Source organism: Danio rerio, chromosome 13, assembly GCF_052040795.2.
Source record: "Danio rerio strain M-AB ecotype USA chromosome 13, GRCz13ab, whole genome shotgun sequence".
Taxonomy (NCBI): domain Eukaryota; kingdom Metazoa; phylum Chordata; class Actinopteri; order Cypriniformes; family Danionidae; genus Danio; species Danio rerio.
In genome coordinates, this window is record NC_141033.1 from 40,448,340 (window position 1) to 40,475,786 (window position 27,447).

Sequence of the window (27,447 nt, forward strand, 5' to 3'; positions counted from 1 at the left end):
TTTTTAATGGGCAAAGCTCCATATTTCATTTAGCCGCTATCAGTTTTTAATCAACTTCAGCAGGTTTAACCATAACTGGAGAAAGTGTATGAGTAACAAATTAGGAACAAAAATGATGCTCTCTCCACATTACATTCCCAACAGTAAGTCAATTAGGACAATATTGTTTGACCACTTTTGAATATTACAGTGTTACAAATGATCAGTGATTTTAAACCTATGAATATGTTAATGCTAGTTTTTTTTATATATAATGTTCTGCTCTGAGCAGATGGAATGTTATTTAACATTGATTTGACACTAATGTGTGTATAGTGTTTATAGTAGTTTTTTTAAGCGTATTTGAAGCATTATTTGCAAAGAATAGCAATGTTCTACAATTATTAATCTTAGACAACATAATACAAATGTTTAATTACAGAATTTAAGAGATTGTTATTTAGTGGAAAAACATTTTCATGGATTTTCATGGAACATGGATTTTCCATTAAAACAAATGTTATTTTTCCATTTATAGAATAAAACAAATATTAATATTTTAATCAAACATATACCTAACAGTAAATCCAGAGAAATTGAGACTAGTGATGGGCGATTTGGCCTAAAATCAAAATCTCAATTAATTAAATATTTTTACTTAATTACGATTAATGAATGATTATTTTATTTATGTAAATATTTTTTTGCCCTCATAGTTCACTGAGAGGTTTTGTACAGTAAATATGCTTACATATTACAAGTGAGAGATTTTTGAATGAAGGGTGCATTACTTGATTTTAAAATAATAAAAGGAAACACACACTACTATCTATGATTACTTATTAAACATCAACGTTGAACAACTACAATAAAACGCTCATTACCTAAAACTAACTTCTCTTATAAAAAAAAGTAAAAAATTTTATTTAAAATAAAAAACTTGCACTTTTGGAAACAGAATTCATTTTTTTCAAAATAAAATAAAATGTTTTCAAATTAAAAGTAGAAAATAAAAAGTATCTCTTCTAAATAAAATAACTCTTGTATATGCTGTAAATAATATCTTAAACAGTGCATTTCTTGCAAGTTCTGTAAACAAATATTTCTATGCAACTAATAAGTTTAATGTAATGAAAAATATGCCATCTCAAGGCATCTCTGGCGCAGCATCTAATTATTGTCAAAGTAGTGCAAAGCAAGGCTTAAGAATGGGTCCATCTTCCTCAGATCAGATGTGGCTGCAAGCCGGCAGCATAAGTATGAATCAGTGATCACGTGACTCCATACGTGGTTCTGAATGACAATTTTGTTTACTCTTCGATTAATCACCCAGCCCTAATTTTCAAGTCGTCTTAATTTGTTTCCCATAATATAATTAATAATTTTAGTTTACTGAGCAGAGGTTTTCTTTTTAAAATTTTCTTTTTATTGTACAACATTTGCCAAAATGAAGTGTGTGACTGCAATACTTTCTTACATGGCCTTCTATATTTAGTTTAAATTATTATTTAAAACATTTTATTGCATTATTATGTGTATTCAAAATGCAAAATATAAAAGTAATAAACTATAAAAAACTACATTAATATTATTATTAATATAGAAATTTAATTTGATACCAAATATACTATTAAAACCAGTACACTACCTGACAAAAGTCTTGTTGTCAATTGCAATTGTAAGAGACACAAAAAAACTTCTAGCTGATCATTATTAAAAGTGGCAGAATATATCTGTTGAACTGCATCCCAATCATCACAAATACTGCAGAAGACCTATTGGAACCCACATGGACCCAATATTCTCATAGAAATCAGTCAAGTTTGGTGAAGGAAAAATCATGGTTTGGAGTTGACTTAATTTGGGGGTGTGTGAGAGATCTGCAGAGTGGAAGGCAACATCAACAGCCTGAGGTATTAAAACATTTGTGCTGCCTATTACATTACAAACCACAGAAAAGTGCAAATTCTTTAGCACGATAGCGTTAAGTTTTATACAAGGTTCTACAGGATTGGCCAACCCAGTCACCAGAAATTAACATTATTGAGCATGTCTGGGGTAAGATGTAGGAAGAGGCATTAAAGATGACCTTGATAAACTGTGGGAGTCCTGCAAGAATGCTTTCTATCACTTCTGATACCAAATTATCAACTAAAAGTCAAGTTTTTATTTGTTATTCCTAAAACTTTTGGACTTTTGTCAGGTAGTGTATATAACAATTTTATGTTTAAATCTTAATAAGTATAATAAAAAAAACACATACTTTCATAATACTTTCCTTAAAAACACATTTATTTATTTTTCATTGTAAAATATTACTTTTAAAAGTAACTTTACCCACCACTGTATATATGCAGCAACACACAAAAGCCAAAACTGTAAACTGTTAATAAATTCACGGAGAAACAAATGACAAATTCTAAACAGACACAGTTGAAGTGACAATTATTGGCCCCTTTGATTTCCCAAATGACGTGTAACAGAGCAAGGGCGTTTTCACAGCATGTTAGATAACATTTTTTCATCTGGAAATTTTTCTATTTATTTTATTTCGGCTTGAATAAAAGCAGTTTTAAATGTTTTTAAAAAATATTTAAAGGTCAAAATTATTAGCCCTTTCAAGCTATATTTTTCCGATAGTCTACAGAACAAATCGTTATACAAATACTTGCCTAATTACCCTAACCTGCCTAATTAACCTGATTAAGCAAGTTAAGCCTTTAAATGTCACTTTAAGCTGAATACTAATGTCTTAAAAATATCTAGTAAAATATTACACCTTCTACTAAATATTTTACTGTCATCATGGCAAAGATAAAATAAATCAGTTATTAGAATTGAGTTATTAAAACCACTATGTTTAAAAATGTGTTAAAAAAAATCTGTTCTCCGTTAAACAGAAATTGAGGGAACAAATAAACAGGGGGGCTAATAATTCTGACTTCAAATGTATAGGCAGACAGACGGATAATTAGCTAGACAGATAGATGAATTACATCTATTAAAATTATGCATATATGCTATAGACAACTTATGACGACAGTAAAACATTTCTTTGCAGCCTACAAACTATCTCAGAGAAAGATTTCCCACATCTGACGAAAGTGAAAACTTACTGCTATAAACTGTGCTTTCATTTGACTCACAGAAAAAAAAAGCTGAAAGCCTGTAAAACAGGTGTCTGTAAGATCTCCGTCTTTCATTTTAAAGCTACTTTATGATAATTGCGGCTGGTACAGTAGCTCCTTTTCTCTCGCTGCAGTTTGATCAAAGCTACGAGTGACCTATTACCTGCCATGACTTGGTACATTTAAAAAGGCAGTTTTCAGATCGGCTTTAATTGGGAGGGACTGAAGAATAACGCTCCAGAGGAAGTCTACTCCAATTAGAGGCAGAAAAGGGCTGCTCGTCCAATGTTCTACCGCTGTCAGTGGATCCTCTGAAGCCACTGATGTTCACCTCGAAATGTCCTTACCACTGTAGTGCATCTATCATACTTAGAGATGGCGGAAAATAACAATCTTTCATCCTTAATGAAATCTAAAAGCATTTTGTGTTTAACATTTCAAAGGATGCAGTCATTCAGATGCTAAAAAGCGCAGGAACATGCCAGTTACCATTGATCATAGTTTGCATCCCAAGAGCTGATGAAGCTAAAAAAGTGCATGTGAATGAGAGTAGCTTGCTTAGAGGAGGTCTAAGATGATCTCTCTGCTGCGTAAACCTCTTTCTGTCAGCTTGAGGAACCTCAGCCTTGTACCATGAGGGGTTTTTAGAGCAAGTGAAGAGTAACCCACACGATGACCGCGGTAGCATGTGGTTTGCCAAGAAAGCCACACAAATTCGCCTTGCAAAGCGGCTGAGAGTGAGTGACTGCTTGAGAAAAATTATACCAGCTTATTACATGCCTCATTTTAAGCCATGATATCCTGCTCCCTGTCATCCATATCGCTCGGCAATTATGGGACATTTTCCGAGACTTCCACCCTCTTTGAGATCATTTAGGGTACTGATGCGGACGAACTTAAAAGAGCGGCTCTGACTTGAGCAATTTGGCCTGAGCATTAGCGTTGGTCTGGAGTTAATGCCCTTCAATCTCAAACAGTGCCTTCGGAAGGTCTTGCCTCGGGGTGTTTTGCAACGAAACGTTCAATAATGTGGACCTGCCGGCAGTATTTTTTCCTTCCTACCCCATGATTGACCGACGACTACAAAATAGCGAGCATTTGTGATTGCTGTCACGATTAATGGACCTACATCAGATGAAGGCTTCATCAATATTTGCTTGACTTTAAATCTTTTTTAATGCTGAAATCTTTTGATCTGCCGCCGAAGGTCTCCGGGGCGCACTGGCGATTAAGTAGCTTGTAGAAAAATCCCCCAAGTCCTGCACTTCATAATAGGACAAATATCTGCGGGGGAAGCCTGTGACCGCAAGAATGGAGACTTATCTGAAAACTAGCGATTAATGAGGATGAATGCTGAATGACTATATGGAGCGTCTACCTTCTCCCTCCCCTGGCGTTCCAGGCAGGTTTACCAGCGTTGATGATGGAAAATTACCCCTTTGAGACTGAGCCATTCATTAATTTGAGATGCTTGTTTGGACTGATATAAGGCTTTCACGCAGTTCGCGATTGCTGCCGGGAGGCAAACACTCACCTCATTAGCAGTTAACTCCAGATCCCGCTTTAAAAATCTGCATTTCAACCACTAACTTCTCCACGTGGTTGGCGCAGTCTGCTTCTTAAACATTCAAAAGCGGTCAATAGGGACAGGTGATTGCGAGCTCATTCGGTGGTTAATATCGACAGAGCGAGCTATGAAAGACACACTAAAGGAAATCTCGAACATAAAACTCCTATTGGATAAAATAAGTCCGCAAACACTTCGAGAGGATGGTTATTGCTCATGTTTGCGAAATGCTGACTTGGCTGGATGGGTGCCAGTTGTGCTGATAAACACTATTATGGGATGTATAAATATAGATCTCTGTAAAGAGAAGAACAAGAGAGGAAGAGAGAGAGAAAAAGAGAGGGTGTGTGTGTGTGTTAGTGTTTTCCTTACGGCCATTCAGAAATACTGTTGTTTAATGTATGAATGGTAAGCACATCCATTAAAAATATAGACGGAGGGAAAATATGTATGTAATGGTTTAAAATGCAAGAGTAACTTGCGCTTATGCGCCATTTTCCAACATAATTAGCTGCTTATTTTACACTTAATGAACTTTTATTAGAAACAAATATTAGCCATCTCGATTATTGCTCATAAAAGATAAACAGATTATGCTGTATATTGTGTCACATGCATCATTTGTGCTACATACAAGAAGATATTTTGCAGAACATGTTTAACCAAACCACTGTCGATTCACACTGACTTTCATAGTGAGGATTTCTCCTACATAAGTCAATAGGATGATTAACTTTTTTGGTTAACAACATTCTTCTGCAGAAATAGTAATATATTAAGTAGTTTTATAAATGTGTACTGTTACTTTCCCTTGAGTACATTTTTAGTGCTGTATCTATACTTTTACTCCACTACTTTCCTTCACCTGCAGTCACTACTTTATTATTCCCTGTTCATGGGGATTAGAAAAATCAGTCCTGTGATTCCTGTCCAATCAAATCGCACATAGAAAGTCAACCGAATCATAATGATCTACCTCAAGACAATTTATAAAAATGCAGCAAACTGTTTGGAAGCATTAAAGGTGTCCAAGAAGATGTCCAAAATCTTTACACACATTGACTAAGAGACTAGATGCACGTCACTGATGGGAAGATTGATATCTACTGTATGATGACCTGTATGAAATAGCCTTAAACATACAATACGGCTCTTTAAATATTATTATTTATTATTAAGATTATTATTATTTGTACATAGCAATAGTTCTGTTTAGAACACAGGTGTCAATTCTAGTTCCTGAAGGGCCGCAACACTGCATAGTTTAGTTTCAACCCTAATTAAACACACCAGATCAAATTAATTGGGTCCTTCATGCTTGTTTGAAACCTACTGGTAAGTGTGTTGGAGCAGGGTTGAAACTAAACTGTGCAGAGCTGCGGCCCCCAGGAACTTGAAATTGACTCCTGTGATTTAGAACAATATTGTACTGTATGCTGAAATATAAAATGTATGGTGCAATTTCAAACTAACTAACTAACTAACTAACTAACTAACTAAAGACCTAGTTGGTAAATAGGCTATGTATATTGTTTTTAAACTTTAACAGAATAATAATAATAATAATAATAGTATATATATATATATATATATATATATATATATATATATATATATATATATATATATATATATATATATATATATTGCTAAATCAGATATATAATTAATATTAGTAGTTCTAATATTAATGCAATAAATAATTGTATTATCAATATTAATACTAATATTTAAAAAAATATTACTGTTAATATCTTTAAGGTCCTATATACAGTGCATCCGGAACTTATTCATAGTGCTTCACTTTTTCCACATTTGTTTATGTTACAGCCTTACTCCAAAACAGATTAAATGTATTTATTTCCTCCAAATTTTATACACAATAGTCCATAATGACAATGTAAAAATTTTTTTTTAAATTGTTGCAAATATATTAAAAATAAAAAACCTGTAAAATCACATGTACATAAGTATTCACAACCTTTGCTAAATTCTTTGTTAATGCACATTTGGTAGCAATTACAGCCTCAAGTCTTTTTGAATATTATGAATTTTTGACTATACCTCTTTGCAGTGCCTCTCAAGCTCCATCAGGTTGGATGGGAACCGAAGGTGTACAGCCATTTTTAGATCTCTCAAGAGATATTCAATAGGATTTAGGGTGCTTTCACACCTACACTTTTGTTTCGGAACGTATCTCGTTTGCCCAGTTAGCGCGGTTCGTTTGGCATATGTGAACAGGGCAATCGCGCTCTGTTCCGCGCCAAAGTAATCGCTCTGAGATTGCTTGAATGAGGTGGTCTCGGCTCGATTAAAACGAACCCTGGAGCGGTTCGATTGTAGTGAGAAAGCGATCCGATCCAAGCGCGGTTATATCACAGTGTTTTATGGATATGTAAAAGGCTTACGGCTATATGAAGAGAGAATTATGAGTGGGGTGGGAAGTTTCGCGAGTCTCCGGATGCCCGCAAACGAGTGATGATCTCCCGTTAATCTCACATCTCCATCCCGGTCCTCAAATAGGCATCGTCGCGCACCCTTCTCACCCCTCCCCATCGCGTCTCTCCTCAGACACGTCACGCGCGCACCCTGTCAATCACCACCAAACCACCACCTCTCCTGACAGCTCAGCAGGACGCTGCAGAAAAAACCATGACACTCTGACCAATGTAAGGAGAGTTTACTCGCACGTGACTTGTTTTAGCTCTTTTATTTCGATTAGAAACTTTGTAGTGTGAAAGCCAACCGCTCCAAAAGCAAAGAGCAACAATGTAACAATTGTAATCTCTGTTTTGGAACAACTGAATCGATCCACAGGTGTGAAAGCACCCTTAGGTTTAGGCTCTGGCTGGGCCACTCTACCATACATTTGGCTGGACATTTATCGAGTTGTTGTGAAGCCACTCCACTAATATTTTGGCATGTGCTTTGGGTCATTGTCCTGCTGGAAAATTAACTGTTGCCTAAGTCTGAGGTCAAGAGCACTCTGAGGCAGGTTTTCATTCAGGATGTCTCTGTACACTGCTGCTTTTATCTTTCCCTCTATATCCTGACTAGTCTTCCAGTTCCTACTGCTGAAGAACATCACCATAGCATGATGATGCCACCACCATGCTTCACTATAGGAATGGTATTAGCCTGGTGATGAGCGGTGCCTGGTTTTCTCCAAACACAACGCCAAGCATTCACTCCAAAGAGTTCAATTTTAGTCTCAAAAGGCAAATGCCTTTTGGCAAATTCCAGGCAGGCTGCTATTTGCCCTTTCCTAAGGAATGGCTTCCGTCTGGCCACTCTACCATACAGGCCTAATTGGTGGATTGCTTCACAGATGGTTGTCCTTCTGTAAGGTTCTCCTCTCACTACAGAAGATCACTGGAGCTCAGACAGAGTGACCATCAGGTTAATGATCACCTACCTGACTACAGCTCTTCTCCCCCAATCACGCAGCTTAGATGGCCAACCAGCTTTAGGAAAAGTGCTGGTGATTCCAAACATCTTCCACTTACGATTGATGGAGGCCACTGTGCTCATTGGAACTTTCAGAGCAGCTGAAATTTTTCTGTAACCTTCCCCACCTTTGTGCCTCGAGACAATCCTGTCTTAGAGGTCTACAGACAATTTAGACTTTGTCTTTATGCGTGGTTTATTCTTTGATATGCACTGTCAACCCTGAGACTTTATATAGACAGGTGTATTACTTTTCAAATCTTGTCCAATCAACTGAATTTACCACAGCTGAACTCTAATTAAGCTGCTCAAACATCTTTTTTGACATATTGATCATATTTGACAGTTAAAAAAGTAAAACAAGCATACGTTTTATAAGTCTTTAAAATAAATACTACTGGAAATTATGACATTATTTTTTACAACATAATTTCCCTGTCACATATTAAATAAATTATAGAGAAATAGTACTCTATTTATACTAAACTACACACACACACACACACACACACGCACACGCACACGCACACGCACACGCACACGCACACACACACACACACACACACACACACACACACACAAATATGCAACAAAAACACATGTACAGTAATTGTCCAAAAGCAAATAAGGCAGACAACGCATAAAACTCTCAGATTTATAAGCCTCATAAGTCATGGTAATGAGATACAGGCTGAGCAGATTGAAACCATGATGAATAATTCAATGCTAGTTATGCAAATAAATTAATGATCATTTTCTTTTATTGTCTTCTGATTTATGTCCTGTCTGTTACTCATCAGCCCATACATATACATGCGCAAGAATTCAAAGAAGCTCAACATCAGTATGCAATGACAGATCATGTTATAGAGAAATAGCAACCACGTTTAAAGTTCATTTGTTACATAAAAGCTCGACTAAAAATTAATAAAAAATAAAGTAAGAAGCAACAGTGTGCCAACTTTTTTTTGTTGCACTTTTTCATATTACTCCTACTATCGTAATAAGTTTGGTCATAAAATCGGAAATATCTTCTTTTACGCTTCCGAACATGATGGACACACAGATGAACTCCCAACTGTGTCACAGTTTCGGTGCATTACCAAAGTGTTGCATCAACTATTTGTCCAATCGCTGCATGTGAAGTTGTACATCCAAACCAGCCTGACCCGACATGCCACCAACTGATATCATGACATCAAAGTAGAATATTTCAGACTGCTTTGTCTTTTGATTCGATTTGAAATAAATTCTATACGCAGTATGCTGTGAATTTAGAGGAGGAGGAGAGGACAGCAGAAAGAGAGAGGCGAGGTATCATGCAAGTTCCTGGCTAATCTATTTATAGCTGCACCTAGGGCAAAAGATGTTTTTAGAGAGCGACCTACATAGACAAATCGATGAGACTTTGTTGGTCCATATGAAAGTTAACAGTATAACAGTTCCTTGTTTGAAAAATAAATAATTAAAATAAAAGAGCATGTTTTTAAGTTATATTCTGAGACAAATGTTTGACTGCAGGAAATGAAATGTACAAAAAAAAAAAGAAAAAGAATAGACAAATAACGATTGGATCAGGCATAAAGAACTTTGGCTACTCATTAGTTACGGTCTAATATCCTGCTCTCATTTTTACGATGACCAGTATTTTGAGTCATCTGAAGAAGCTTACTGTAGGAGACTTCAGTGTGGATCAAAAAGGATAAACCGCAGGATTGTTTGTCATTTTAAACTGCATTTAAATTCTGAATTGAAATTTCATTTGAAATGAGTTAGCAAACGTTTGAATGCTTTCTGGATTCAAACAACAAACAAGAGTAAAACAAGACTGGAGTCTGTTCTTTATCCCTTAACGATCTAAGATTATTTGGCAGATCCTGAAATTTGAATCGTGATAACTGATCTCTGGCTAATTTGATTTTTCAAATAGGTTTGCAAATCAAATAAAAATATCTGGATGAAATGATCTGAGATTACTGCAAATGCTTGTGAATGCTGTGAAAAATAGATCTATCGACACTCAAAGTAACGATTATCAATTTAGACATTGACTGGAGGTCTTTTACAATGTAGCACGTACGAACACATGCACAAATGCATGCACACACACACAGACATGCAACATTAATTTAAAAAAATCTCTCAACAAGAATATTGTCCATGTCTATTATCATACAATCTCAAAAATTGTAATAAAGCTGGGGTGGTATCTTTTCAAGGTAACTTTACATGTTTAATTTAAAAAGGGCCTTTATAGTTTCCTAAGTGAAGTTTCATAAACTAATTTCGAAAAGAAGTATGTGATATGATTGAGCATGACTGGATTCCTAATCGTAATCATTAATAATCCAATCAGATTGATCCAAGTTTACAATAAATATCTTTGTTTTGGAAGAATCCCCCCTTCCACCCCATCTCCTCCTTTTCCTCTCTTTTCAAAGGGGAGCTCTCGAGACCTACCTGATCTCCGACCCCCTTATTGACCAGACAGGAGCCTTGGGCTCAGTTATCTCTGAGCTGAGGGTTCTCTCCCAGGACAGCATGCCAACCCTGCTTTTAACACCAAGCATATCTAAGTGTGAACTCTTAAAAAGTATATTAATACCTAAACTGTGCTAGTCACTAAAAAGAATGAAACATCCTCCTTTATATATATATATATATATATATATATCAGTAGTTAGTACATACATTCAGCATCAACTTTGCTTTAAATGACACAGTTATTGTATTTGAATTAAAGGCTGATTTATACTTCTGCGTCAAACACCGGCGTATGCTATGGCACAGATGCATAGCCCTTCGCCGTGGCTGTCGCCGTCACTGACGTGCACCTCTCAAAAAATGTAACTACATGTCGCAATGACGCGTAGCATAAGCTCTGTGATTAGTCGGCTTGGTAGCGCTGACGAGTCTGGGCGGGACCGAGAGCCGCGCGAATGGCGCGAGTGATTGTTAACAAGTGTGGAGTCCCGTGAAGGAGCTCTGGATAGAAAGTTTTGTTTTGTGTTTACCTCATAGTTAAAGTTGTTGCACGTCCGCCGGTTCCTGCCTCAAAATGAGCGAGTTTGAGCCACTTGTACATCCCGGACGTGTTCAGGAAAAGCAAAAAAGCAGCGAAGAAACTCAACACAGAGGAACATTTACACCTCACTGCCAACTAGCGTTTCGGAAGTGTTAATGCAGACCAACAGAGACAGCGCACAGAAGTATAAATGCACAGCCACGCGGGTTGCATGCGCCGTGGGTTACACCGGTCACCTGACGCAGAAGTATAAATCAGGCTTAAGCCTGCTTCCAAGTAGGTTTGAGCTCACAAATCTGTTGCTATGACAACAAATCCTGAATGAGTTTTGAAAAACAAAACTATCCTGAATCAAGACAAATCATCAATAATCAAATTCAGCTAAATATTAACATATGCACAAAACAAAAAAATCAAAACAAAAGCAATAAAAATGCAACGAACGAACGAACGAACGAACGAACAAACAAACAAATCTTAACCAAAAAAATAAATAAATTCTATCCAAAAGTGGGGAAATTTATAACTAAACAAAAAACAAAACAAAAAAAAAAAGAACTCAAAACAGTACATGTCAAAATAAAACAGAATACCCCAAACAAACTAAACAAGACCAAATAACAAAAACACCAACCCTGGCTCATCCTGAAAACCTACCACTATATACATTTCTGGAGAGCACCAAATTTTGTTTTCGCGAATCCACCAGAGGCCACTGTGTATGTTTTTTCAGATATCAAATTTCTCTCTTGAGTGCCCTTTCCCACTGTAGACTGACTGACCAATCAACTGACCCAACCTCCTTCTTCCATAAACCCAACCAATAATGTTTTCAATCCAGAAAAAGAAAAGCCCTTGCCTGATTTTTACCACCTTTTCAGATTTTACCACAGTCTCACTCTGTTATTTACTTGTTTATTTTATTTTTTTTGGCTTCTGTTTTTGTTGTACTCGCTTTCTGGTATGGTTCTTTGCCAGACTCGAACCCTTTAGTCACAGTCTACTCCTCTCTGCATCTCAAGTCTGCTGACGTACATAGTGAGCTAAATGGACAAACTAGTAACAGCGGGAAAGCCGTCCACACTGAGGTAATCGGTCAGCTGGTAAGCGCAAAAAAGGAATGGTGTCATAACCCCCCCCCCCCCCATAGCATTCGTCATATCACCCTGTAGCGTTCATTTTAAAAATGAAATGCAGCCACACGTACATGTGGCTACATAATTTGCTATCCAACTTGAGGATATTGAGTCCAACTTGTGATGATAGATTTATCCCAGCATTTTTTGAGTTAGGACTATAGCGGCTTCCTTGAGTTTTATCTTCCATAAAAAATGGCCTCAATTCAACCCTGTCTGGACAATCGGAGAGCGATTACTCAGCTATCGTAGCTCTCGGGCACTCGGAGAAAATACCCATGGATGCCCAAGCAAACCTTTTAAAGCTGTCTGGAGCATTTGCCTTTCGCATTGTAAATTCATTGATTTCAGCAAAGTGCATGTTTGGAAAATTAACTGCACTGTTCCCCCGAAGGCAATGACTTACACACACTTTGTCTTTCCCAGTAGTGGCTGAAGAAATTAGCGCTGATGGTATCTTAGAGCAAACATTCAACAGTCATATCTAGACACATTTCAGTGCCCTCGAGAGATCCAAATGCACTTTCTCTGTTTACTACATTTTTCATTCTGCGGAGAGCTTTAATTCCATTGTGTTGTGCCCCCCAGGACCACCATAAAGTCTAGCTTAAATGTCAGAATCACTCTCAACATATGCCAGAAACACATTTACCTTCATTCTGGCCCTGTAACTGGCCTATTGATTTTCTTGCAGTTCGCTCTGAATGGCGGCAATCTTAGATACTGTTCTAGCAGTGCAGCGTTCAAAAGATCAACTGTACAACAAAAAACTAGCCTGTAACTGAGAAAACGACATCTCATTCTCACTCTTTAACACTGTGAAATGTGGTATTTAGAAGGGAAAAAAAGCACTTTTAAAAGGGCTACGGGCCAGCAGTTCATTTCAAATCAATTCTGAATGAAAGTCATGCTTTAGGGAAATTTAAGTGCATGCATGGGTTTTCGTCGTCTAAAATAACTTGCTTAGACTTATACTTCACTAAATTACCTTCAATGATTTGACAAATTTACCCCCCAGAATCCATTTATTAGTCTATTGTCAGGAAATTGTGCAAGGATGGTTCAATTTCCTAAGTGATGTGGAAATTTAGTGCTGACATTTGGCTGTCTACAATACATTCATTGTTAGCAATGGGCGTTTTGTGTCGAACTCAATAAACATCATAAACCGCACTGCATATAGTTCCTAATTAGCTGTAATTTTTTTTCCCAGACAAAACTAATTGACTTTGTTCAAACTATTGCTTCTTCAGAGAACATTAGTGGAACAAATGTGGAAAAAGCTCTTATTATCAGACATACCGCAGATGGCGAGTGTTTATCTTACTAACCTTTAGGGGCTCCCAGCACATTTTGGAATGGAGCAAAGCAAAATGTAGGTTATTTGGGATTTTTTTTTTTGTTTCATTATGCATATTTCAAGGATTTTTTATCTGTATGATGGCGCCTGCGGTAATGTATCTGTATATTATTGTAGTCACTGATATCATAGAGGAGAGCCAAGGCAATTGAGACAAATAAGAGTAATGACAATATCTCAGAATATAAGATATTTTTTTAATTAGATATCATCCTATAAATACAGGTCATTTTTGGGAAAGAAGAACACCAATATAGTTTAAGAAAACTTTTTACAGAAATCTTATTTTTTATGCTATCTTCATCCAATTTTAAATAAAAACACATAAGAGACTTTGCTTTCAAGCCATATTTTTTGTAGTTCATTACATTAATGTTTTTTCTGTGTTTGTATATGGAAAAACAATATTAAATACAAATTTACTTTCTCATTACTTTATGATGTATAACTTTTTATATTCTTCAGCATTTAGTAACTTTTTAGATCACAGTAAAGTTCAATGATACCTTGATAATGTTTATAGCTCACTGGGTTCAAGAACTATTTAAAGTTAGGTACAGTAGGTGTAGATCCTCAGAAGTAAGTGCTGGCAAAAAGGTTAAAGTTTTTTAAATTAAGTTTCACAAACTACTGTTATGTGAACAAATAAAACACTATGTAACTGAAAATTCTTCAATCATTTATTAACCCTGTTGTTCCTCTAAATCTATGTACTGTACTTGTGGAACATAAAACATATTTAGAGAAAGGGTGTCAGTATTTTCACTGTTTTGATGACAAACAATAGACAAAATATTGTCTTTTGTGTAACAATAGCAAGAAAAGAAAGCTCTTCAGGTTTGAAATACCACAAAGGTCTTTACTGTATGTAATGTTTTCGTGAACCATCTTTGTTTCCCTCAATATTTATACATGTCTACATAAATACGATCTGGTACTTTACTGTAAGGTTGATGAGTGTTTCATAAACATAATTTATGATGTGTCCTGCGGTGTCAATATTCTCCTTGGGTTTCCAAAGACAAGTAGATAATGAAGCCGCTCAATCAAAACAAACCACACAATCCCATTGACTGAATTCAATCGCTCATGATGTCTTTCATTCAAGCAAGTCTTTTACCAATAATATTTAAAGCTAGTGCAATGGAAGTCAATCTTAGAATTTTAAAATAGTAAATAGTAAAAATAATAAAAATAGTGTCACTGTAGAGACACAGACAGTTTGCATGCTTTTAACGAGGAATTGATTGTGACAGAGATATTTTAGAATCAAAACTCTCTTTAAAGTAGCCCATGTCCACAAAATCTAAAAAAAAAACAACATAAATCAGGCATGAAAAGTCCACATTGTGCCATGCTTTAATCAATATTATGACTTAAAAATGCATGACTACATTTTTTAAATTATGACTTAGCCCAATTTAAAACTTTAAATATCATAATTATGACTTAAAGACACTATAGAATGAAAATCTAAATATAAACAACTTCAGCACATGAAAACAACATATTTTGAGCCTCTCGAGAAAATAGTTTTCTCGTTCTCATGTCATCCTGTGTGTAAAATCCCACCAATAAAATCAGAAAGGTCAATCAGAAAATAAACACTGTTTTTTTCCTTATTTTACTTGATCTAAGCTTGTATTGAACATACTGGACTATCGATGTGGGAATCTTATTTTGAAAATGGGAGAGGCAGGAAAAGTAAATCAGCTTTCTGTGCAACATTCAGCCATGCGTCTCATCAGTTCAAAGCTCAACACACAAAATGTGGGATAAACAGATGATATATTTATTCAGCGCCACCCCAGAACGGTATAAATTCTGTTTACGTGTATATTTAAACCTGTATATTGTGAAATTTGCTGTGCATGTTTGTAATAAGGCAACAGACATGTAAACTGTTGAATATACAGTTTACTGCACAACTATGCGTCGTTTCATCCATTGTTTTAAATTTGTTTAACAAATATCTGTATACTTGAATATAGGTTAGTTAGTTGTCTTTTTTTTGTCCTTGGCCAATCACATACTCTCACATTATTAGTGGAGTGTAAGCGTTATCCAAATAATTTTTCACATAGATATAAAAATAAACTTAAATTAAATATATTGTTGAAAGTTTTACAATATGGTGTAATAAAATTTGAATGTGCATTGTTTTTCTCATTATTTACCACACATACATAGACATTTAAATTTAATTGAGAGTTTTGAAAAAGTCATAAAATTTTAGTAGTAAAAATGTATATGAACCCTGAACTTAAAAAAAAACAGTTCTAAATTTATCGCCTATAATTATAGTTTAGCCTATATTTTACAGTGAAAAGTGATTCATTCATTATAGCTTTCAATACCTGTGGTTATAAATTCACATATAAATAATTTCTGGATTTTTTTTTTTAACTTACCTAAGACAGACATACTATGTAGATAACAATTTAACAAACTGAATCAATGCACTAGAACATATACACTGTAAAAAATGTTGGGTTCCATCCGATCGATGTGGCAACATCTTATTAGTTTTTACCAATTTAAGTGAATTGAACATAAATTAAACAAGTTATCTGAAAAAAAAAATCTCAAGAATTGTGTTGTTTCAGCTCGGTTTGAATACGTAGTTTGAGCAAACAGCAAACATATTTTTTTTGAGTGTCAACATTCTAGTGTAAAATGGACGGCAATAATCATTCGTTTTTCTGAGGCACATTTATAAAACATGAACTATCGTAAAATATTGGCTTAGTCCAAGCTGTCTTTGAAACAATATTTAGACAACTTTAATCTTATAATAATGACTTCCAAAGTCAAAATACATTTACATGCCTGAATTGTTTTGGATAAGTAGTTTTAACAAACAGCAAACATTTTTTGAGTGTACTTATGACAAAATTCTAGTTTAAGATGGACAGCAATAATCTTTTTTTTTTTTCTGGCACATTTATAAAACATTACTCAGATGTCTTAACTAAACTATGACCTAGTACTGGCTTGGTAGAAGTGCTTTACAACAAAAAACTAAATTTCAAATTTCAAGTCACAATTCCAACTTTTATCTTATGACAATGACTTCCAAAGTCAAAATTTGAACTCAGTAAACCACTATTTAGATTTTTAAACTTGATTTTTTTAATACATAGTTTGAACAAACAACAAACAATTTTATGAGTGTACTTATGTCAAAATTTTAGGTTAAGATGGACACAAATAATCTTTTTTTTTTTCTAAGGCACATTTATAAAACATTGGTCAGAAGTCCAAGCTGTCCATGAAACAATATTTAGATTTTTAAGTAAAAATTTTAACTTTTATCTTATAACAATGACTAATGAAGTTAAAATTTGGAATCAGTTAACAAATATTTTTTATTGTTATGCCTGAATTGTTTTGAAAATGTAGTTTGAACAAAAAGCAAACATTTTTTGAGTGTATTTATGTCAAAATTCTAGATTAAGATGGACACCAATAATATTTTTTTTCTAAGGCACATTTTTAAAACATAAACTATGAATCAATATTTAGATTTAAGTCATAATGCCAACTTTTATCTTATTATAATGACTTCCAAAGTCAACATTTGGAATCAGAAAACCAATATTTAGATTTTTAAGCCTGAATTGTTTTTAATAAGTACTTTGAACAAACAGCAAACAATTTTGGAGTTTACTTATAACACAAGTCTAGTTTAAAATGGACACCAATAATAATTTTTTTCTAGGGCACATTTATAAGACATTACTCAGATGTCTTGACTGGTCTAATACTGGCTTAGTCCATGCTCTTTGAAACTAAGATTTTTAAGTAATAACTTCAGCTTTTATCTTATAATAATGAATTCCGTAGTCAAAATTTGGAATCACTAAACCAATATTTAGATGTTCATGCCAGCATTGTTTTTCTCATATGATGGAAATTAGCTTCCATAGTTGTATAGGAAACTGCACATTTTTTTTTTTTTACATTTTTAGGTTTTACAAAAGTACACTATATTGCGTAAGATGTTTTGCTACCGACCTGCCGGTTGCTCAGTGTGCTGCAAGTTTTCCACAGGTGCAAAAGTGGGCTGTAACTCTGTGCTGATGTCTGTGCTTCTCCAAGACACGACTGAGATCGGAGGAAGCGATGACGTGTCTGTCTTCACAGGGACACAGCTGACATTGTTGATGCCATCCTTACAGGAAAACGTCTCAGGACATGACTGAATCAAGCAGTCATCGTAATTATATTCACAGTTTTCCCCCTGAAAAACACAAAGGAGACTTTTCTCTCAACATAAATCTCTCTCTAAGTGTTTCTGAAATGCCTGCTGGGATATGGTTTGATGCTACGCCATAATAATAAGGCAGGTTTCTGAAATAATTGCGCGAGTATGTGGCATTACAGTGAGCAAGTATGAAGTTTGATGCAATATGCTGAAATAAATGCAGTGTGCACAACAAGGCTAGGGGCATTAGGTTTCAAGCATAGTGAAAAACTGAAATACGTCTGAATAAGAGGATAAATTACAGTAGGTAAAGCCCTGCATTTACACTATCAGTTGTTTTCGCATAAATGTATACTACAATATGACCTATAAACATCTACTTCTACTGTAATTCACACTCTTATTCAGATGGATTTCAATTTTCAACTAAACTTCAATGTTAAAGAGAGCCTTCATGGGAAATTGCATGCTTTTTTTTCTATTTAAAAAAGATCAAAATGTGTAATGTGTTGCATTGTAGAATTTAGTGCATACATTTTTTAAATATTAAAAACGTTGAGGCAAACAACAGTAATCTTGTCCTGCAATCACGTAAATAAAGGGGAAAGTTTGCATTCTAGGAAAGAAAATTGTGGGCCTTATTGTTGAAGGATTTTATGGGGATTATTTTGGGCTGATCTGATTTTCCCAATATAATATTTCAAAATAAGTTTATTTATTTAACATCTGAACACAAAAAGGACAACTAAAAATAAAACTGAGGAAAGCATCTGTCATTTCAGCTTGAATAGCTGAAAAATAATGCCAAACACTTTCGGCCCTATCATACACCCGGCGCAATGCGCAATGCAATTGTTGTTTACTAGATTAAGCTCGGTGCAAGAGTCGTTTGACGTTTTGCACCACGCTGTTTAAATAGTAAATGCATTTGCGATCATATGTGTGCCCATAGGCGTTCTTGTCTAAAAAAGGAGGCGTGTTAAGGCACAGATGCTCTGTTTAACTGTTTTCTCTATAGTGAAGGGTTCAGTTTTTCCATTCACATACCGCCATGTAAATATGGCACAATGCAACTAACTCTTAAAGGGAATGGGAGATGAGACACTGATTGGTTTATTCTCAAAACACACCTATAACTCATTAAGAGAATAAGCTCAACCCTGTTAGACCATGCGACACGGCGCAAAGCAGATTTTTCCATCCTTAAAATAGCAAAAGTAAATTCTGACACGTCCTTAATGCTTTTGCGCCCTGCATTTTGCACTTGGATCGTCAAAATAGAGCCCTATGAGTGTTATGTGCTTAAATCAGGAATAGTTATAATGTGGGTGATGCTATAGTATATTACTTAAAGTACCTGTTTATAGCTTGTATTTTTGTATATTAATTCATATAAAACACATATTACGCATGCTCATATCGTGCATTGTCGTCCATACCTACATTAACCATACTGACTATTGACAATAATTTAATTAGGAGTTTGAGGCAAAAGTTGTAGCTACTTTACATTTCTTCATTTTTAAACTAAGACAGCAAAGTTTAAACCCCATCTGGCAAGCACTTAAACAACATGAACCATAATGTTTAAGAATTAAAAGTAATTAAACCTAGTATGTTTTTTACTACACCTAGAATTGGCCAAAAAGAACAAACTCAAAATATCTCATACCCAGTTTTCATCCATATTCAGTTGCCCACCTGATTCCTTAAATAAACTAATCTTAATACCAAAGGTAAACACAGCCCTCAAGATGTGCTTTCAGCTACTGATGCAATTCACATATCACATCCTTCTTTTTACATGAGTTTAGAAAGAATTAAGTTAAATGTAAATAAAAAATATACAATTTGGGCAATTGGCAACAGTGAAGAGCGGAGAGGGGGTATGGTTGACACTTGGCAAAAGTTTAGAGGGGGCATGGGGGTTTATGTGATCGGTGACTGAACAAAAAGGGGAGGGGAGGGGATGGTCAGGTTAGTGTCATGCGGGTGCCTCCACTTGCAGTCACAGTGTCCCTTATTTGCCAGGGCCCTTTGCACTCTGTCCCCCAACCCAGTGGTGGTTATTCCCTGAAGTTTTTGGACAATTTTGTGATTTAAAAAAATATATAACTAAAAATATTATTTATAAATAATATATATAGGGCTTACCCTACCAAAATACACCTAAAACACAGATTGCAATAAAACTTATCAATGGCAGGGAAGCGTTTTATCTCTTTAACTACAGGGAAAGAGTTAAGCGAAATCATTTATCATTTTGATGCACATCATACCAGCCATACATGCAAAGCACAAATAATTTCCTTCAACCGCCGTCCTTTTTGAACCAATCTCCATCGTTGTAAGCTGCTTACATTTCTGTCTGTTCCACTGCTCCATTTGTTAGATGTTTGATCACACTTTCTTTTGTAGTGTGATGCACAGCAAACGCACAAAACATCCAATTTGCGCCATGCTATTTACTCAATTTGCACCACAGGATGTCTAATCGCATCTTTGCATTGACATCACATGTAAATCTCTGACACTTTATCTGTGTCTACTTACTGCACAGGCTGCAAAACAATTCCCCCCCCCACTTCTATGTAATGTAATGACTGTGAGGGGGCAGGTGAAACGTCATTTTTGAGAGACACTTAAATACATCATGGGTGCTGCGTATGAAACATCTATAAGTCATGTAAAACAATTAATTGCGAACTAAAATAAATAACATTTGAATATAGTATTGGTAATTGAATATTTTACAAGATTAAATTTTTTGCAATTATATTGCATTTAAATTAAAAATTTAGCAGGATCACAAAAATGTGCGACTTTTTGTTAATGTTGCTTTGGAGATCACGGCATCACGAAAAACTAGGGTGTCTTTATATATGTTCAAAATATAAAAGTAACGACTGTTTTATCAAAAGGTTTTGTGGCATTTTACAAGATGGTCAAGCAGGAATTTATTAAAACCGACAAGTTGTAAAGATTCAAAAGATACATAAACATGAATGAATAATTCACAATATAAGATAAATAACAAAGTATAAAAGCACTTAAAAAAATTCTATGGTTTTAATTTAAGATCCATTAAGTACATTAGCCCCGCCCTGTTTATTTCCTCCCTCCCAATTTCTGTTCAACAGTTTTAATAACTCATTTCTAATAACTGATTTTTTTATGTTTGCCGTGATGGCAGTAAATAATATTTGAGTAGAGATTTATTTTTTTTAAATATTAGTATTAAAGTGCAATTTAAAGGCTTAACTAGGTTAATTAGGCAAGTCATTGTATAATGATAATTTGATCTGTAGACAATTAAAAAAGGTTAAGGTTGCTTAAGGTGGCTAATTAAATTTTTAAACCTTAAAATGGTTTAAAAAAAAAAAAACTGCTTTCATCCTAGCTGAAATAAAACAAAAGACTTTCTCCAGAAAAAAACATATTAAAGAAAAATACAGTGACAAATTTCTTGCTGTTAAACATCATTTGGGAAAAGAAATTTCATTTGGGAAAAGAAAGTTTTCATTTGAAAAAGAAAACAAAACTCACAGAAGGGCTAAACATTTTTTACTTTTTTAAGAAAGTTAAAGTATTGCCAACTGTAGCTTTTTATTATCATTATTCTGGTGATATATTTTATATAAAAATGTTTTTCATGTTGTTTTTTTACACAAATGTATTTGAAGTTTTTATGATTTGTTGTATGCTTTTATGTGAAGCACTTTGAATTGCTTCCTACATATCATTATTGAAATGTAAAACATTTTAATGAAAAAGAACCCAAGTGTACCCATTAGTCTATTTTAGATGAGAGCAATTAGCTCTAACAATCATATCTTACTGCTATTTTGTTCAACTATACCTCCAGCAAACACTAAAACATAAAAATAGCCAAATAGTATGCACATCCTGCCATTGATAAGTGACATCTGTGCTTCGCCGCACTTGAAAAGCACCACTGGCATGTTGAATACTAAAGAACCCTGCCGCTTCCAGTCCCGAGGACGTCAAGGATATTTAAAGGCCATCGCAATATTGGAACGGAAACAAACGGATGGCGAATACTTGACAGGAGAAAGACAAACAGGATTGCGTCTCTCACAAAATCACCTCAGGGGAAGATGAAGAGCTCAGGGAGGAGGTGGAAGCTGGGACTCAGCAAGACTTACCACAAATCCGGGCCGACAGAAGCAGGTGTAGCCATGGCCAGGCTCATTCTGGATGCACATTCCCTGGTTGCATGGTTGCAGCAAGCACTCATTAATGTCATCTTCACAGTGAAGACCTGTCCAACCTGCCAGGAACAAAAAAAAAACCCTGTGAGTGCCACAGTGAGCTCAAGCCCATAACCAACATTCCTCCACCTCCCTCCACTTCTCTACACCGTCTCAATTCCTGCATCTTTCTGGAAAGCGTCCACAGGAGCGCACATACAGATGGGCTGAATACATTTTAATACTCTATGAGGCTTGTGTCTGTTTCAGTATAGCCTGCATGAGCAAATGACTCCCCCGAGGAAGGTAAGTGATTTTTGCATGGTGGAATCAAGATGCATGAATGAGCCAAGACGTTTTAGAAATCTTCATCTTCTCTTGTGAACTTCAGATGAGATATTGTCAGCAGGTTAAAAAGAACTGACTGAAGGCATTTATAAACGTGCACATGAATTCCCACAACTGAAGATCTATGCATTTGAAAAGTGGAAGTAAACTTTTCTGGTAGTGATTGAAACTGACCTGGAGGACAAAACAACAACAACAACAACAACTACAACTTACAAACTCACAAAAGTTGCCTTCCAATGTTAAATTTATTTGATCCAAAAATATTTATAATTATATTTTAAATGTTAATTGTAATATACTATGTATGTAATATATCGTAATATCAGTGTAGGGCAACCACTTGAAAAATGTAGTGAGAATAGCTATTAGCTACTCTACTAAAAATGTAGCTTAACTACACTCAAAGCTACACCCTGGGAAATGTAGCAAGCTAAGCTAAAAGCTACTTGGCAGAAGTAGTTCGCTACATCCAAGCTGTTTTTGTAATTTTCATTTTTAAATTGAAGCCACTTAAATCCAAGCCAATCATTTCTTAGAGATAAATAAAACTGTCAATGAAACATGAGGCATAATTGCTCAGGGGTGCATTTCCCAAACAACGATGTAACTCGCGGCTGAACTACCATAGTACGATGCATCATTTGGGAAATGAGCGCTGGAGTGACGAGTGTTTCCCAAAACCTGTGGCTTCTCTGTCTCAAATCCATCATTTGAACCATATTAGTTATAATATAAAATGGCCTTGATGCTTTGACAATGATGCTTTAATTAATGATGATCTAATTATTTGTGCAAGTTATATTGTTTTACACACACACACACACACACGCACACGCACACACACACACACACACACACACACACACACACACACACACACACACACACACACACACACACACACACAGATTAAATAAGCACAAATCCAATATTGGTTTTTCGTAAAAACATGCACTCATTTTCCATATTATTGAAATATTTGTAAACGGCACATATAGGGCCTATGTTTCCTTTACAAATATTATTGAGAACATTACATATTCTATTCTAAAATATAAAATCTCTAACAAAAGCTAACATGTATTCTAATAGCATATATAAATCATATAAATAAATAAATAATGAGGCTATTTAAAAAAAAAAGGAAATGAAGAAAATCCTACTTTAGTAATAAAATTAATAACATTAATGATTATGATGATGATAATAATTATTATTATTAATAAGAAGGATATTGTTTTTTTTATTTTTTTTATCTTTTGAACTTTTACAATTTGACACATGCAAACCACTGCAGAAATGTTCCAACCAAGAGGTCCATGTCATTTACAGTACAGATACTTAATAAATAACCTACCTTCAATTAAAAGCATTAACGTGTGCTATGTTTTTTTGTTTTTACATGCTTTGGAGACGTATTGTAAATTCAGCTTTTAAATAATAGGTCATCAATAGCTTTCGTCATGAGCCACGGCTGTGTTCAAAATGACATCAATGTTTTCAAAGTGCACTGTGAAGGGAGCGCAATTGTAAACACGGAGATCACTAAAATTGAACTGTAAACAAACTTTAAAAGCAAATTACATCTAAGAGTGATGACTTCAATGCTTTTTCAAAAATAATTCCAAGTTTAAATGTTGGAATGTTCTAAATGAATAGAGCAAAGGGGAATAACTGGGAATAGAACACAACTACAACTTCTAACTCGGCTCCAGAAGTGTAGCTGCAAGTGTAGAAGTTTGTGACGCAGTTTGCGAATGTTCTTTGGAACAATGGATTTGGGAAAGGCCAAATCAACTAACTTAGTTTGTAATGACGAAACTTGCAACCAGTTCAACTCAGTTATTTACTGCAAACAATATCCTGTAATAAACAGAAACAATTATAGTATATAACAGCAAAAAATATATATATATAATAAAATAAATAAAAAAATAAAAAAATTCCAATAAAATTGGGTGTTACACATTTAAAATACTATAGTAATTTAGTAATGTAGTAGTTGGTATAGGGATGTAAACGTAAGCTGCGTCCCAAATGGGACACTTTACACTATGCACTCATGCACTATGTAATTATGCACTTACACACTCAACAGGATAGTATATGTATGTAGTGTTGTCCCAAATGGCACACTAATGTTTTTTTACTAAGCGGAAATTCAAACCATTTCCCTGATGACGTTTGACGGTTGCCAAATCATTGAAATAAATGACCAAACTATCAAATAAAACCTGCCGTAAGTATTGTCGCATTCACAATCGGGAGGCGCTATAATCACTCTCGTAGGAGAATTTTGCTTTCACCATCCAAAATAAATAAAGTTATTCAACATGTGCGTCCGATAGCTCCGCCCCTTCCGCTACGTAAGCAAACCTGCGGTCGTTGAGTGCGTGAAGTGTCCATCGTTACACACTTTATTTTAGCGGCTGGATGAGTGCATCATCCGGGTAATTGAAGTGCTCTTATTATTTTTAGTCTTTTCAGTGTGAACGCACTACTTACGCTATTTATACTACAAAATGGCGTAGAATAGTGCATAAGTATGCGATTTGGGACGCAGCTTAAGATCATACCTTATAAGTGTTAATAACTAGTTAATATCTTCACAATATAAACCAGTAGTAAATGGTGTGGATTGTCATATAAACGAAAGCCTTACTAAACATTTTATAATGTATGGTAACTTCTGTGATGCCAATAATATGTCAGTACTAATTCTTTAGTGTCACATGATCATTTGGTAATTATTGTAATTGGCTATTTTGCTCCTCAACATTTCTAATAATCTTTCTTTTTTCATTATTTTTATGATCTTTTCAGTGAAAAAAAATAGTTTAAAAATTATTATTAATTATTTTAATATGATTAATGTGCCTGTGCTGAACCAAACTGTTCATATTATTGGGATATTTTACACAAAAAGGAAAAATTGTTGCAATCCAATTAAAATGTAGGATACCTTTAACATTTTTTATTTTTTTTTGCCTTAAACTGTCTTAGGTAATTAAAACATGCTATTTAATTGCTACTAGCACTTACACAGAGTATACAAACAAAAACAAAAAACAATCAAACAAACGAACAAAAAAACATAAACAAGCACACATAAAACATCTTACCAGGGCTCCTAAAAATTTAAGGAAATCTTTATATTTTCTTCAAATAAACAAATCATAATAAAAATAACTCAAATGCAATCCCCAACGAGTGCCACAGCGAGTTCAACCCCACAATCCTCCACCTCCCTCCACTATTCTACACCGTCTCCGTTCCTGCATCTTTCTGGAAAGCGTCCAGAGGCGCACACATACAGACGGGCTGAATACATTTTAATACTCTATGAGGCTTCTGTCTGTTTCAGTATAGCCTGCATGAGAAAATGACCCCCCTGAGGAACGTAAGTGATTTTTGCATGGTGGAATCAAGATACATGAATAAGCCAAGACGTTTTAGAAATCCTAATCTCTCTTATGTACTAGCTCTGGCATACGATCGTCAGAAAGGCATTGAAAGTAGATTCATAAACATATGGCACAAACTACATTGTTAAAATTTGCTGAAATTGAAACAGTTAAAATTAGGTTTATGGATTTATAAAATCAAATCAATGGTTTTCAATACTTTTTTTAAGAGTAAAAAAGACATTGTTTGACCACACTTTACACTGTTTCATTAGTTAAAGTATATTATTATGAACAATTATGAACAGTTTTTTTTTTTATCATAGTTCAACATCTACCAATGCATTATTAAAATTCAAATTGATGTTTGTTAACATTAGATAACGCACAGTGAGATTACAAAAACTAACAATGAATGACTGTATTTTCATTAAATAACATTAACAAAGATTAATAAATACTGTAATAAATGTATCAGTCATTGTTAGATCATGTTATTAAACACATGAACTAATACTGCCTTATTGTACTATCTATCTATCTATCTATCTATCTGGTCCTGATTGGTTGATAGCCGTGCGGTATTCTGCAATATCAGCATTTGTACAACCTCTTCACCATTCTGTATTATTCCGCCCACATAGCGACAAGCATAGGAATCACTACAATTTGACAAATATTGCAGCTGTTGAATAACACAATGTAATTTTGAGGCATTTCAGGTGAGAATGCAGTTTATTTGTAAGGATAGTGCTTATTTTACAATATGTTAGCATAATGTTAGTGAATAAGTGTGTCGTCGGCCATGCAGAGCAAATAAATTGAAGGTTGACGTTCCATCACACAAAGTCAACAGAGACCGCATAATAAGTCTTCAGAGGGATAAATCTCAAAGTTTTCTCAGCATAAATTTCAAGCAAGAGCTGATCAAATAATTACAGTACTTAAGCGACATTCTAATCTCTTTCTTGTGTATTTTACTGTGCTGTAGTTATACAATATAATCTGGTAGTGTTTGCTTTTCTTTGTTTTTTCATGGTCAATTTTTACGAAATTCTGATAGCAATATAGAAATACTGGGAAATCTCTGTAGACTGATGGCAATTCATACCGTTCAGCCTTATAATCTTAAAATGTGAGCAAAATCACTTGTTTTGTCAGCACTTTAGACATTACGCAAGAAAATCATTCAAACACTAGCTCTACAGTGTTGTTTGAGAATTGGCAATGATTTCTGCTGTTCTGCAGATGTGAATGAATGGTGGAAGAAAGTAGTTCTTCACACAAAAGAGTTTTTGAGACTCTCTGTGTTTGATTTTCTTTTATATATATACAATTATGCCATCAAACTGTTGTATGAAAGCAATATCACAGTCATAGCAGTGCTATATAGCTGTGTATTACACTATTGGGGCAGTAAGCCAACTCGAGCCAACGTACACCTCCCAACAGTGCTGATATACAGCCATATTGCTCGTGTGATATCGCTCATATAAACTATAGTATAAGAAACTGTTTGATAAAATATTTGTGTCATTTCTACATTTTAGGCTCGAAAAACTCAAAATTTATAAAGATGGGAGAAAATGCATGTCATCAAAATATGTGCAAATGTTATGTATTGACTAAAAG

General features: G+C 34.8%; 1 protein-coding gene across 9 annotated transcripts in view; it reads right to left on the reverse strand.

Moving 5' to 3' along the window:
- eys (EGF-like photoreceptor maintenance factor) overlaps window positions 1-27,447 on the reverse strand; it is a 531,033-nt gene that overhangs the window by 152,786 nt on the left and 350,800 nt on the right. For all 9 annotated transcript variants that reach the window (NM_001442782.1, XM_087277984.1, XM_087277990.1 and 6 more), the window contains 2 exon segments: window positions 17,660-17,885; window positions 22,016-22,140. In NM_001442782.1, the coding sequence (NP_001429711.1) occupies window positions 17,660-17,885; window positions 22,016-22,140 (351 nt within the window).